The 16,137-nt window shown below is 41.0% G+C and overlaps 1 protein-coding gene across 1 annotated transcript in view; it reads left to right on the top strand.

The window, feature by feature from the left end:
* orb (polyadenylation element binding protein orb) overlaps positions 1 to 16,137 on the top strand; it is an 89,789-nt gene that overhangs the window by 61,757 nt on the left and 11,895 nt on the right. The window contains exons 12-13 of the mRNA XM_071673948.1: positions 1,700 to 1,865; positions 11,662 to 11,789. Of these exons, the coding sequence (XP_071530049.1) occupies positions 1,700 to 1,865; positions 11,662 to 11,789 (294 nt within the window). The remainder of the gene's footprint in view (positions 1 to 1,699; positions 1,866 to 11,661; positions 11,790 to 16,137) is intronic.

The raw sequence follows: 16,137 nt of genomic DNA on the forward strand, positions 1-16,137 counted from the left end.
TTTTTTATTACTTAATTGCTGCTTCCCGCATCAGTGAGGTTGCACAAAGAAACAAAGAATGGCCCAACCACTTGCATACACATATTCATACACAAACGCCCACACATGGACATACACACTTCAACGCCCACACATGCACACCTCAATGCACACACACATACACAGACACACTCATATACACGCATGTCCATATTCATATTTGCTGCTTTCATTCATTCCAGTCGCCACCACCACACAGAAAACAGCCATTTCCCATGTCAGCTAGGTAGTGCCAAAAAACAGATGATAAGAGACCCATCCAGTCATACACATATATATATATTTAATGGGTCTTCTGGTAGGGTTTTTTGCCATGTTATATCCAATAGCGCTTGGGTTGTAGGAGGCTTTTGGAGAGACACTAGGGATGCAGGAGTGCTGTGGTCAAGGTCCCTTGCTGTTACAGCTGCGAAGGCAATGTTCCTTGTGATTTCTGTCAGAGGTGAACATCAGAGAATAAGCGTAACAGTGAAACCTGTGAGGAAGATGTAATGTCAGGAGTTGCATGGGGAAATCCACAAATGGAGACACCCTAAGGGCAGCTGAAATCGGGACTTCAGGTACCGAGGTGGTACACTAGTTGTCTAGCGGTGAGTCAACTGCCTGACTGGTTTGCTGCAGTATGATACACAGGTATTTAAGAGGCAGTGAGGTCAAGTCTGGGAGGAGTAGCTATTCCCAAAGAGAATAAGAGATGTCAAAGCAGGATGTTGCAAGCTTCTGATGTTTTTCTTGGTGGCAGACTTAAGGCTAAGTGTGGGTCTCTGGGATTAATACTACTGGTGCAGATAGGCCACAAAATGCATTCTTTTGAGGATTTTTAGGTCAGTTGAGGTCACAGGCTGTCATCCAGTCAATGGCAACATCAATAAAGTGACCTTGGATTATCAAATATATCTATATTATCCCTAAGGTAGGGGAGAAAGAATTTTGCTTTTGTATCCCTTACATGTCGTAAAAGGAGACTAAAGGTGGTGGGAGTGGGGATGTGAAAACCCTCCCCTTCTTCAGTTTCTAAAAAAGGAAATGAGTGCTCACCCTCCTCAAAGGCTCAAACTTGGTAGAATTATTTCTCCTATTTTTTTTTTTCTTTCAAGCACCAGGACCAAACAAGAAATGGCATCATTTACTCACATCCACCCTCTACCTGTTATGTAGTGCACCAAAACTAGAACTTACCTTCCATAACCTGATTTTTCAGTGTATTCTCCCCGAACATTTCATGTGCTCTGGTTCAGTCCATTGATGGCATGTTGCCCACTGAACACTGCATTTTTCAAGTTCATTCGGTACCATTCAAACTTATGTTCCTGCATATTCAGGCCCCTTATCAAAGCCTATTTCACTCCATCCTTCCATCTTCAGTTTGATCTACCTCTTCACTCATTCTCTCCATATATCTACATCACTTCTGCACACAGTCCTGAGCTCCTTCAACCATACTTTTCTTACTGCTTTACCTCTCTTACCATATTTCTTACTTGATCAACCCTGTAAGGTCAGATTGGTTATTTTGTTTTTATTTGTATGAATATCTAGTAAGATGCCTTCATATACATATGATATAACCTATATAGATAAGATTGTTGAGATGCAGTATTCTGCTTTGAATTTCAGAAATTAGTTTGAAACATTAAGAATCATTTCTCATTTCATTTAGGTGCAGATTATTCCTTGGGTGATAAGTGACAGCAATTATGTTCGCTGCCCATCATATCAATTAGACCCAGCCAAAACTGTATTTGTGGGAGCACTTCATGGTATGCTAAGTGCAGAAGGTCTTGCAAACATCATGAATGATTTGTTTGGTGGAGTTGTTTATTCAGGTAAGTTGCTTTAATGGTGTCATAAAGTTAGCCTGTGTATGTAGCAGTTTTCTCTTTCTCCTTTACCTTATTTTTTCCTCCTTATATGTTTATAAGTGAATGCTCAGATTACAGAGGTATAAGTTTGTTGAGTATTCCTTGGAAATTATATGGGAGGGTATTGATTAAGAGGTTGAAGGCATGTACAGAGCATCAGACTGGGGAAGAGCAGTGTGGTTTCAGAAGTGGTAGAGGATGTGTGGATCAGGTGTTTGCTTTGAAGAATGTATGTGAGAAATACTTAGAAAAGCAAATGGATTTGTATGTAGCATTGATGGATCTGGAGAAGGCATATGATAGAGATGCTCTGTGGAAGGTATTAAGAATATATGGTGTGGGAGGCAAGTTGTTAGAAGCAGTGAAAAGTTTTTATCGAGGATGTAAGGCATATGTACGTGTAGGAAGAGAGGAAAGTGATTGGTTCCCAGTGAATGTAGGTTTGCTGCAGGGGTGCGTAATATCTCCATGGTTGTTTACTTTTTTTTATGGATGGGGTTGTAAGGGAGGTGAATGCAAGAGTTTTGGAAAGAGGAGCAAGTATGCAGTCAGTTGTTGGATGAGAGAGCTTGGGAAGTCAGTTGTTGTTTGCTGATGATACACCACTGGTGGCTGATTCGGGTAAGAAACTGCAGAAGCTGGTGACTGAGTTTGGTAAAGTGTGTGAAAGAAGAAAGCTGAGTGTAAATGTGAATAAGAGTAAGGTTATTAGGTACATTAGGGTTGAGGGACAAGTCAGTTGGGAGGTAAGTTTGAAATGAGAAGAACTAGAGGAATTGAAGTGTTTTAGATATCTGTGAGTGGATTTTGCAGCGGATGAAACCATGGAAGCAGAAATGAATCATAGGGTGGGGGAGGGGGCAAAAGTTCTGGGAGCGTCGAAGAGTGTGTGGAAGTCGAGAACATTATCTTGGAAAGCAAAAAGGGGTATGTTTGAAGGAATAGTGGTTCCAACAATGATATATGGTTGTGAGGCGTGGGCTATAGATAGAGTTGTGCGGAGGAGAGTGGATGTGCTGGAAATGAGTTGTTTGAGGACAGTATGTGGTGTGAGGTGGTTTGATCAAGTAAGTAATGAAAGGGTAAGAGAGATGTGTGGTAATAGAAAGTGTGGTTGAGAGCAGAAGAGGGTGTTTTGAAATGGTTTGGTCACATGGAGAGAATGAATGAGGAAAGATTGACCAAGAGGATATATGTGTCAGAGGTGGAGGGGATGAGGAGAAGTGGGAGACCAAATTGGAGGTGGAAAGATGGAGTGAAAAAGATTTTGACTGATTGGGGCCTGAACATGCAGGAGGGTGAAAGGCGTGCAAGGAATAGAGTGAATTGAAACAATATGGTATACCGGGGTCGACATGCTGTCGGTGACTGAACCAGGGCCTGTGAAGCGTCTGGGATAAACCATGGAAAGTTCTGTGGGGCCTGGATGTGGAAAGGGAGCTGTGGTTTCAGTGCATTATACATGACAGCTAGAGACTGAGTGTGAACGAATGTGGTCTTTATCTTTTCCTAGCACTACCTTGCGTGCATGCGGGGTGGGGGAGGGGGTTGTTATTTCATGTGTGGCAGGGTGGCGACGGGAATGAATAAGGGCAGACAGTATGAATTATGTACATGTGTATATATATATATATGTGGACGTGTATGTATATACATGTATGTGTGGGTGGGCTGGGCCATTCTTTCGTCTGTTTCCTTGTGCTACCTCGCTAACGCGGGAGACAGCGACAAAGTATAATAAAAGAAATAAAAAATAAAGTTTTTCCTACATTAGGGAGTTAGCACCAGGAACAGGTGAAGAAATGGCTTCATTCACTCTAGATGTCACGTATAGATCATCAAAACCAGAACCCCCATTCACACTCAAGCCCCACAGACCTTTCCATGGTTTTTATGGTTTTCCTTCCCTCTTTTATATGCTCTGGTTCAGCTTACTGACAGCACATCATCCTCTGAAAACCACATCTCTTAAATTTTTCCAACATAGATATGCTTCTCGCCCTCCTGCATGTTCAGTATCCAAGCTTTCAAAGTATATTTGAATACATTCTCCCACCTCATCCTTGGCAGCCCCCTTTTTACTTGTTCCCTGCACTTATCGTGTAATTTGTACCCTCTTAGTCATCCTTTCCTTATTCATCCATGCTATTTGTCCACATCATTTCAGCACACCTTCAGCTGTCATACATACTCTTATTACTGCCCCACACCTTTTTTTTTTCTTCTTTTTCTTCCCTACGCCCTCTGCCCACCTCAAATTGGCCCGATTTTAAAAATTTCCAAAATATTCACCATATCTTTTACATGTTTGTCTAAGGCCCATTCCTTGCATCCTTATAACATGAAGAGGACTACTTTACCATCAGATATACCCATCTTTGCCCTTAAAAGACCTCTTTTTCCACACAATCTTCAATGCCCCCAAGAATCCTCCCACCTTATGACTCGCTTTAGCTCCCATTTGTAAGTTTGCTTACTTTTTCACTCCTAGGTATCTAAATTGTTCCTCCTCCTCCACATTCTTTTCATTTAAAGTCACACACCAAATAATCTCTTCACAGCTATATCTAATGTATGAACATTGCTATTATTCACATTTGTTTTCAAGTCTCTTTTCTCACTTGGCCAAATTAGAAATTTCTCATCTGCCACCGGAACAATATCATCAAAAACAACTTTGCACAACCCAGGCCCCCAGCAGACTGCTTATCTGCTTCTGTCTCCAAGACTTCTGCACTCTCCTCCCTCACCAGCCTATTGATAAACGTATTAAACACCTGTTGTGACATCACACATCCCTGCTGTAGACCCATCTTCACCTGGAACCATTCACTCTCCTCTCCATCCATGCACACATAACTATATTGGTATAAACTTCTCACTGCTTCTAATAGCTTTCCTCACACACGATATATTTATAGCTTCTGCCACAGAACATTTCAGTCAACCCTATTACATGCTTTTTCCACATCCATAAATGGCACATAGAGATCCTTCTGTTTCTCACATACATTCTTCAAACCAGAGTCCTGGACCACATATCCTCTATCACTCCTGAAACCACATTGTTCCTCACTTATCTGATGCCCTGTGCTTTCAGCCGCGCTCTCAAATCTCCACTCATCCATACAGCTTAACATAATGTACTCAATAAGCTACTTCTTTTGTAATTTGAACACTGACCTTTATATTACCCTTGCCTTTATACTGTAGCACTATACATGCATTTTGCCAAACATCAGGCAATTCATCATGATCAGTACATATATATTGATAAGTAGCCAGTCAACAGTACAGTCACCTCCTTTCTATTGAAATTGAACTGCAATACCATCTGCTCCAGCCTGCCTTGCCACATTGCATGGTATTAAGATTTTATTTATTAATTTTTCTCATTCTTTGCCATTTTCTGCATGTAATGATCTGAAATCTTTACTCCTATATCCACAACCAGGCCTCTCAGACCTTTACATAATTTACCCAGGATGCTTGGTTCAGTCAATTGACAGCATGTCAACTTCAGTATACCTGAATCTATCATTGCACTGTATAGACAGTCTTCTTCCTGACCTTGAAAGTACATAGTATTGGTGCAGAGGATGAGTTGCATCTTGCATGATCTTCATCTGCTTCATTGCACGTTACTAATACAGCATATCCAGTGTTTGTGTTTGCACCCAATTTCCTAGTTTTCTTAACAATTTTCTCAAGTTTATTTCTATCTTTACTGTCTAGATTGCCATACCAGGTGGTAAGTAGTCCATTAAATCAATGATTTACTGGATATATCGATGTTTAGTTGTTCCCCCTTGTTACCCTTCATTCAGAGTCCTCATGTACAACATATGAAGTTGGATCTTATTCATAATAGTCAGGCTACATATGTTATACAGTCCTGTGATATTCAAAAGGAAGTTTCATGTTCCCATGTAAGAATATAGAAGCAAGAAATTTTAGAATGTAAGCAGCATGGGGTTGTAAGGGAGGTAAATGCAAGAGTCCTGGAAAGAGGGGCAAGTATGAAGTCTGTTGGGGATGAGAGAGCTTGGGAAGTGAGTCAGTTGTTGTTCGCTGATGATACAGCGCTGGTGGCTGATTCATGTGAGAAACTGCAGAAGCTGGTGACTGAGTTTGGTAAAGTGTGTGGAAGAAGAAAGTTGAGAGTAAATGTGAATAAGAGCAAGGTTATTAGGTACAGTAGGGGTGAGGGTCAAGTCAATTGGGAGGTGAGTTTGAATGGAGAAAAACTGGAGGAAGTGAAGTGTTTTAGATATCTGGGAGTGGATCTGTCAGCGGATGGAACCATGGAAGCGGAAGTGGATCATAGGGTGGGGGAGGGGGCGAAAATTTTGGGAGCCTTGAAAAATGTGTGGAAGTCGAGAACATTATCTCGGAAAGCAAAAATGGGTATGTTTGAGGGAATAGTGGTTCCAACAATGTTGTATGGTTGCGAGGCGTGGGCTATGGATAGAGATGTGCGCAGGAGGATGGATGTGCTGGAAATGAGATGTTTGAGGACAATGTGTGGTGTGAGGTGGTTTGATCGAGTAAGTAACGTAAGGGTAAGAGAGATGTGTGGAAATAAAAAGAGCGTGGTTGAGAGAGCAGAAGAGGGTGTTTTGAAATGGTTTGGGCACATGGAGAGAATGAGTGAGGAGAGATTGACCAAGAGGATATATGTGTCGGAGGTGGAGGGAACGAGGAGAAGAGGGAGACCAAATTGGAGGTGGAAAGATGGAGTGAAAAAGATTTTGTGTGATCGGGGCCTGAACATGCAGGAGGGTGAAAGGAGGGCAAGAAATAGAGTGAATTGGAGTCATGTGGTATACAGGGGTTGACGTGCTGTCAGTGGATTGAAGCAAGGCATGTGAAGCGTCTGGGGTAAACCATAGAAAGCTGTGTAGGTATGTATATTTGTGTGTGTGGACGTGTGTATGTACATGTGTATGGGGGGGGGGCCATTTCTTTCGTCTGTTTCCTTGCGCTACCTCGCAAACGCGGGAGACAGCGACAAAGTATAAAAAAAAAAAAAAAAAAAGCAGCACGAAGTGTAGTGTTTATTTGCATTCAGTCAGCTGTCTGTATAGCAAGTTAGTAATCATTTGACTTTGGTGTTTTGATCATGTCATTGATTTATTAGTTAATTGTCTGTTAATTATTACTTCAGTGCATTACTCTTTAATGTTTATAAAGGCCAGAGGTGATAGAATAAGCTGCTAAAGTGTGTTTTTGTATAAATTTTGTGGGTATGGTTTCTGAATTTTGTTTTCCCATGGTAGTCATGAGTACCAAGAATAAGAGTGTTGTAACTGATGCAGTAATTGAAACCATTTTGTTGATGTCTGATAATGGGAATGAGTTTGAGGATATTATTTATTACTAATAATGATGCCTCAGGGTGTAACATGGTGATAGGAAGATCAAAATGTCTGACATACTTCCGTTAACTAGCTTGGCTTTATTATTACTGTACATAAATGGCATAAGAATAAGAATGGCCAAAACCAGAACCTCAGATTTAGACAGCATTTGGCCAGCATGAAAGATTTGATGATAAGCATGTGTGCAAGTTTTTTTTTTTATGATATGAGCATTATTTTCCCTTATAGAAAGTATATTGCTGATAATATACATATTGCCCTATTTTGTATTGTCTTTATCATAATTTATGCTGAGGTGGAAGCTTAGAAAATAAAAGCCATGGCAAATAACTTGTTTTTCATGCAAAATCTATCACTTCAAAGATCATTTACCATATTATTATCACTATTTTGTTGTGATTGATAACTTTACTGACTTAGTGTAGTGAATTTGTGTGCTCTTTGCGAGGGAATAATTATTTTCACATTATTGCATTCTTTATGTGAATCATTTTCCTCAACCTATTGTGGGTGTTAAGGAATTTTAATGATAGATCTAGAAAGTTTTTATTGACACTTTAGGACACCAAAAGAGAATAGTTATTTAGCTTGATTTTTGGTGGTGTGTATGACACTAGGTTTACTGTGTTTATGAATGGGATGTTTACTTCTGTAAGTTTGCCTTTATTTAGCTATTATCTGCTTTCTCTCGGTTTTTTTTTATGGACATGCATTGCTAAATTGCATAGTGTAGTAATGGCTTTCTCTGCTCCGAATGTTTTAAAATTTTCCAAGCTTGCCTCGTCTTCCACTTAATTTGCTGGACCAAGTTTGTTACGTTGATTAGGACTGATAATTAAACTGGTATGCTCATTGATTCAATTGACATGATTCCAGAGTTCTCACTGATTAATTAGTGTGTATTTATGCAAGGATACCTTGATTAACACCAAGGATGCATAATAGATGACATGTCACTAAAGTGATTATAACATTATTTGATGCACATGCATACACTTGGCAGCACTTTTCACCTATAACGATACAACATTGTTGGAACCACTATTCCTTCAAACATACCCATTTTTGCTTTCCGAGATAATGTTCTCGACTTCCACACATTCTTCAAGGCTTCCAGAATTTTCGCCCCCTCCCTCACCCTATGATTCACTTCAGCTTCCATGGTTCCATCTGCTGCCACATCCACTCCCAGATATCTAAAACACTTCACCTCCTCCAGTTTTTCTCCATTCAAACTTACCTCCCAATTGACTTGACCCTCAACCCTACTGTACCTAATAACCTTACTCTTATTCACATTTACTCTCAACTTTCTTCTTTCACATACTTTACCAAACTCAGTCACCAACTTCTGCAGTTTCTCGCATGAATCTGCCACCAGCGCTGTATCGTCAGCGAACAACTGACTCACTTCCCAAGCTCTCTCATCCACAACAGACTACATACTTGCCCCTCTTTCCAAAACTCTTGCATTCACCTCCCTAACAACCCCATCCATAAACACATTAAACAACCATGGAGACATCACACACCCCTGCCGCAAACCTACATTCACTGAGAACCAGTCACTTTCCTCTCTTCCCACACGTACACATGCCTTACATTCTCGATAAAAACTTTTCGCTGCTTCTTACAACTTGCTTCCCACACCATATATTCTTAATACCTTTCACAGAGCATCTCTATCAGCTCTATTATATGCCTTCTCCAAATCTGTAAATGCTACATACAAATCCATTTGCTTTTCTAAGTATTTCTCAGACACATTCTTCAGAGCAAACACCTGATCCACACATCCTCTACCACTTCTGAAACCACACTGCTCTTCCCCAATCTGATGCTCTGTACATGCCTTCACCCTCTCAATCAATACCCTCCCATATAATTTACCAGGAATACTCAACAAACTTATACCTCTGTAATTTGAGCACTCACTCTTATCCCCTTTGTCTTTGTACAATGGCACTATGCAAGCATTCCACCAATCCTCAGGCACCTCACCATGAATCATACATACATTGAATAGCCTTACCAACCAGTCAACAGTCACCAGTCACCCCTTTTTTTAATAAATTCCACTGCTATACCATCCAAACCCGCTGCCTTTCCAGCTTTCATCTTCCACAAAGCATTTTTATCACCTCCCCATTTGCCCCCTTAACTGAGGGGTTGTTATTACATGTGTGGCGGGGTGGCGATGGGAATGAATAAAGGCAGACAGTATGAATTATGTACATGTGTATATATGTATATGTGTGTGTGTATATATGTGTGTCGGAGGTGGAGGGAACGAGGAGAAGTGGGAGACCAAATTGGAGGTGGAAAGATGGATTGAAAAAGATTTTGAGTGATTGGGGCCTGAACATGCAGGAGGGTGAAAGGTGGGCAAGGAATAGAGTGAATTGGATCGATGTGGTATACCAGGGTTGACGTGCTGTCAGTGGATTGAATCGAGCATGTGAAGCATCTGGGGTAAACCATGGAAAGTTGTGTGGGGCCTGGATGTGGAAAGGGAGCTGTGGTTTCGGGCATTATTGCATGACAGCTAGAGACTGAGTGTGAAGGAATGGGGCCTTTGTTGTCTTTTCCTAGCGCTACCTCGCACACATGAGGGGGGAGGGGATGTTATTCCATGTGTGGCGATGGGAATGAATAAAGGCAGACAGTGTGAATTGTGTGCATGGGTATATATGTATGTGTCTGTGTGTATATATATATATATATATGTGTACATTGAGATGTATAGGTATGTATATTTGCGTGTGTGGACGTGTATGTATATACATGTGTATGGGGGTGGGTTGAGCCATTTCTTTCGTCTGTTTCCTTGGGCTACCTCGCTAACGCGGGAGACAGCGACAAAGCAAAATAAAGATAATAAAAAATATATATATGGACATTAATTGTATGTGAGAAATACTTAGAAAAGCAAATGGATTTGTATGTAGCATTTATGGATCTGGAGAAGGCATATGATAGAGTTGATAGAGATGCTCTGTGGAAGGTATTAAGAATATATGGTGTGGGAGGAAAGTTGTTAGAAGCAGTGAAAAGTTTTTATCGAGGATGTAAGGCATGTGTACGTGTAGGAAGAGAGGAAAGTGATTGGTTCTCAGTGAATGTAGGTTTGCGACAGGGGTGTGTGATGTCTCCATGGTTGTTTAATTTGTTTATGGATGGGGTTGTTAGGGAGGTAAATGCAAGAGTTTTGGAAAGAGGGGCAAGTATGAAGTCTGTTGGGGATGAGAGAGCTTGGGAAGTGAGTCAGTTGTTGTTCGCTGATGACACAGCACTGGTGGCTGATTCATGTGTGAAACTGCAGAAGCTGGTGACTGAGTTTGGTAAAGTGTGTGGAAGAAGAAAGTTAAGAGTAAATGTGAATAAGAGCAAGGTTATTAGGTACAGTAGGGTTGAGGGTCAAGTCAATTGGGAGGTGAGTTTGAATGGAGAAAAACTGGAGGAAGTGAAGTGTTTTAGATATCTGGGAGTGGATCTGGCAGCGGATGGAACCATGGAAGCGGAAGTGGATCATAGGGTGGGGGAGGGGGTGAAAATTCTGGGGGCCTTGAAGAATGTGTGGAAGTCGAGAACATTATCTCGGAAAGCAAAAATGGGTATGTTTGAAGGAATAGTGGTTCCAACAATGTTGTATGGTTGCGAGGCGTGGGCTATGGATAGAGTTGTGCGCAGGAGGATGGATGTGCTGGAAATGAGATGTTTGAGGACAATGTGTGGTGTGAGGTGGTTTGATCGAGTGAGTAACGCAAGGGTAAGAGAGATGTGTGGAAATAAAAAGAGCGTGGTTGAGAGAGCAGAAGAGGGTGTTTTGAAGTGGTTTGGGCACATGGAGAGAATGAGTGAGGAAAGATTGACCAAGAGGATATATGTGTCGGAGGTGGAGGGAACGAGAAGAGGGAGACCAAATTGGAGGTGGAAAGATGGAGTGAAAAAGATTTTGTGTGATCGGGGCCTGAACATGCAGGAGGTTGAAAGGAGGGCAAGGAATAGAGTGAATTGGAGCGATGTGGTATACCGGGGTTGACGTGCTGTCAGTGGATTGAATCAAGGCATGTGAAGCGTCTGGGGTAAACCATGGAAAGCTGTGTAGGTATGTATATTTGCGTGTGTGGACGTATGTATATACATGTGTATGGGGGGGGGTTGGGCCATTTCTTTCGTCTGTTTCCTTGCGCTACCTCGCAAACGCGGGAGACAGCGACAAAGTATAATAAAAAAAAAAATATAATTAATTGTATCCTGTAGCATGATTGAAATGTAACTATATAGGTATGTAGATAAATAGATAGGATGTGTGAAGGGCAGGTATATAGATGAATAAATAAGGCTTATGTAATTGATTTTAACTACTATTTTGACAGGTATTGACACTGACAAGCATAAATATCCAATTGGATCTGGCAGAGTGACTTTCAATAATGTGCAGTCATACAGAAAGGCAGTTCGTGCAGCATTCATAGAAATAAAAACCCCAAAATTTACAAAGAAGGTATGTACTTTCTACCTGTTTTGTTTTCCATGGAAAATTTTTCTTAGTAGGTTGTTACTTAGTATGAATGTTTTTAGGAGTTTAATGCTTGTGTTACCTTGCCACTTAACTTTTTATGAATGTACCAAATACTTATTCCAGTGTGTGTATGCACACACTGTAGTTTAAATCAGTTTCCCATTTAGCAACCAGCCTTAAAGGGAGGTTAAAATAAAAGCATTATGACAAACTTTAATTCAAACACTCGTAAGTGAAGGACAGAAATTTGTGTTCCTAGGAAAAACACCAACACAACCATTCTTTTACCATGATACAGATGAAAGTGTTACATAGGTGATTTTTTTTCTAAGGAGTGTTACTAATGAAAAGGACAGGACATTATAAAAGGAGAAATATGAAATTGGATCAAACAATTCCTCATTAGCAGTAGATCAGAATAGTTTGAAATAGTCCCTAGGGATTGGGAAGAAAGAATACTGCCCACATACCTCCTGCACTTTGTAGAAAGTGACTAAGAGGGATGAGAGGAGGGTGCTGGAAACCTTCCCTTCTTGTTTTTCTAAACTTACAAAAGTTGAAAGATAGGAAAATGCAAATTGAGAATCCTTTTTTCCTCTTAAGGTTCATTCATATGTTCTAGATGCCACCTCACTACTATGGGGAATTGCCTGCATTTATGAAAAAAAAAAATATGTATATATGAAATATGACACACACACACACACACCCCACCTCACCCCACATGCTCGCCATTCCCATTTCCGTACAACCCTATCTATAGCCCATGCTTCGCAACCATATAATATTGTTGGAACTATTATTCCTTTAAACATACCCATTTTTGCTCCCGAGATAACGTTTTCTCCTTCCACACATTCTTCATTGCTCCCAGAACCTTTGCCCCCTCCCCCACCTGATGACTTGCTTCCACTTCCATGGTTCCATTCGCTGCTAATTCCACTCCCAGATATCTAAAACACTTCATTTCCTCCATTTTTTTCTCCATCAAACTTATGTCCCAATTAACTTGTCCTTCAACCCTACTGAACCCAATAACCTTGCTGTTATTCACATTTACTCTCAACTTTCTCCTTACACACACTTTTCCAAACTCACTCGCCATCTTCTGCAGTTTCTTACTCAAATTAGCCACCACCTCATAGCAAACAGCATTGCCACCTCCTGCATCAGCAAGGCAGTGCCAGGAAACAGATGAAAAAAGGCCACATCTGCTCCCACTCATTCTTGTTCTATGTAATGCACCAAAGCCACAGCTTCCTATCCACAGCCAGGCCCCTTAGTAGACCTTTCCCTAGTTTACCCTGGACAATTCATATGCCCTAGTTTAGTCATTTGAAGGCATGTTGGCCCTAGTATGTGACATTGTTCCAATTCACTCTATTCCATGCGCATCTCTTACCCTCCTGCATGTTCAGGCCCCGATCACACAAAATCTTTTTCACTCCATCTTTCCACCTCCAATTTGGTCTCCCTCTTCTCCTCGTTCCCTCCACCTCCGACACATATATCCTCTTGGTCAATCTTTCCTCACTCATTCTCTCCATGTGACCAAACCATTTCAAAACACCCTCTTCTGCTCTCTCAACCACGCTCTTTTTATTTCCACACATCTCTCTTACCCTTACGTTACTTACTCGATCAAACCACCTCACACCACACATTGTCCTCAAACATCTCATTTCCAGCACATCCATCCTCCTGTGCACAACTCTATCCATAGTCCACGCCTCGCAACCATACAACATTGTTGGAACCACTATTCCTTCAAACATACCCATTTTTGCTTTCCGAGATAATGTTCTCGACTTCCACACATTCTTCAAGGCTCCCAGAATTTTTGCCCCCTCCCCCACCCTATGATCCACTTCCGCTTCCATGGTTCCATCCGCTGCCAGATCCACTCCCAGATATCTAAAACACTTCACTTCCTCCAGTTTTTCTCCATTCAAACTCACCTCCCAATTGAATTGACCCTCAACCCTACTGTACCTAATAACCTTGCTCTTATTATGTTCATGTATATATATGTCTGTGTGTGTATATATATGTATACGTTGAGTTGTATAGGTATGCATATGTGTGTGTGTGGACGTATATGCATATACATGTGTATGTGGGTGGGTTGGGCCTTTCTTTTGTCTGTTTCCTTGCGCTACCTCGCTGATGCGGAAGACGGTGACAAAGTATAATAAATAGATAGATAAATGTGTATGTATGTATACGTTAAGATGTGTATGTATGTATGTATATGTGCATGTATGGGCGTTTATGTATATACATGTGTATGATGGTGAGTTAGGCCATTCCTCGTCTGTTTCCTTGTGGGAGAGGCGATCAAGTATAGTTGATGTGAATAAATATTGATTTGCTTTTTTACCTCATCTGTTTCCTTGTAGGAGAGGGTGATCAAGTATAATTGATATGAATAAGTATAGATTTGCTTTTTTATTACTTAATTGCTGCTTCCCGCATCAGTGAGGTTGCACAAAGAAACAAAGAATGGCCCAACCACTTGCATACACATATTCATACACAAACGCCCACACATGGACATACACACTTCAACGCCCACACATGCACACCTCAATGCACACACACATACACAGACACACTCATATACACGCATGTCCATATTCATATTTGCTGCTTTCATTCATTCCAGTCGCCACCACCACACAGAAAACAGCCATTTCCCATGTCAGCTAGGTAGTGCCAAAAAACAGATGATGAGAGACCCATCCAGTCATACACATATATATATATTTAATGGGTCTTCTGGTAGGGTTTTTTGCCATGTTATATCCAATAGCGCTTGGGTTGTAGGAGGCTTTTGGAGAGACACTAGGGATGCAGGAGTGCTGTGGTCAAGGTCCCTTGCTGTTACAGCTGCGAAGGCAATGTTCCTTGTGATTTCTGTCAGAGGTGAACATCAGAGAATAAGCGTAACAGTGAAACCTGTGAGGAAGATGTAATGTCAGGAGTTGCATGGGGAAATCCACAAATGGAGACACCCTAAGGGCAGCTGAAATCGGGACTTCAGGTACCGAGGTGGTACACTAGTTGTCTAGCGGTGAGTCAGCTGCCTGACTGGTTTGCTGCAGTATGATACACAGGTATTTAAGAGGCAGTGAGGTCAAGTCTGGGAGGAGTAGCTATTCCCAAAGAGAATAAGAGATGTCAAAGCAGGATGTTGCAAGCTTCTGATGTTTTTCTTGGTGGCAGACTGAAGGCTAAGTGTGGGTCTCTGGGATTAATACTACTGGTGCAGATAGGCCACAAAATGCATTCTTTTGAGGATTTTTAGGTCAGTTGAGGTCACAGGCTGTCATCCAGTCAATGGCAACATCAGTAAAGTGACCTTGGATTATCAAATATATCTATATTATCCCTAAGGTAGGGGAGAAAGAATTTTGCTTTTGTATTCCTTACATGTCGTAAAAGGAGACTAAAGGTGGTGGGAGTGGGGATGTGAAAACCCTCCCCTTCTTCAGTTTCTAAAAAAGGAAATGAGTGCTCACCCTCCTCAAAGGCTCAAACTTGGTAGAATTATTTCTCATATTTTTTTTTCTTTCAAGCACCAGGACCAAACAAGAAATGACATCATTTACTCACATCCACCCTCTACCTGTTATCTAGTGCACCAAAACTAGAACTTACCTTCCATAACCTGATTTTTCAGTGTATTCTCCCCGAACATTTCATGTGCTCTGGTTCAGTCCATTGATGGCATGTTGCCCACTGAACACTGCATTTTTCAAGTTCATTCGGTACCATTCAAACTTATGTTCCTGCATATTCAGGCCCCAACTTATCAAAGCCTATTTCACTCCATCCTTCCATCTTCAGTTTGATCTACCTCTTCACTCATTCTCTCCATATATCTACATCATTTCTGCACACAGTCCTGAGCTCCTTCAACCATACTTTTCTTACTGCTTTACCTCTCTTACCATATTTCTTACTTGATCAACCCTGTAAGGTCAGATTGGTTATTTTGTTTTTATTTGTATGAATATCTAGTAAGATGCCTTCATATACATATGATATAACCTGTATAGATAAGATTGTTGAGATGCAGTATTCTGCTTTGAATTTCAGAAATTAGTTTGAAACATTAAGAATCATTTCTCATTTCATTTAGGTGCAGATTATTCCTTGGGTGATAAGTGACAGCAATTATGTTCGCTGCCCATCATATCAATTAGACCCAGCCAAAACTGTATTTGTGGGAGCACTTCATGGTATGCTAAGTGCAGAAGGTCTTGCAAACATCATGAATGATTTGTTTGGTGGAGTTGTTTATTCAGGTAAGTTGCTTTAATGGTGT

Source organism: Panulirus ornatus, chromosome 19 (genome assembly GCF_036320965.1).
Source record: "Panulirus ornatus isolate Po-2019 chromosome 19, ASM3632096v1, whole genome shotgun sequence".
Classification (NCBI taxonomy): Eukaryota; Metazoa; Arthropoda; class Malacostraca; order Decapoda; family Palinuridae; genus Panulirus; species Panulirus ornatus.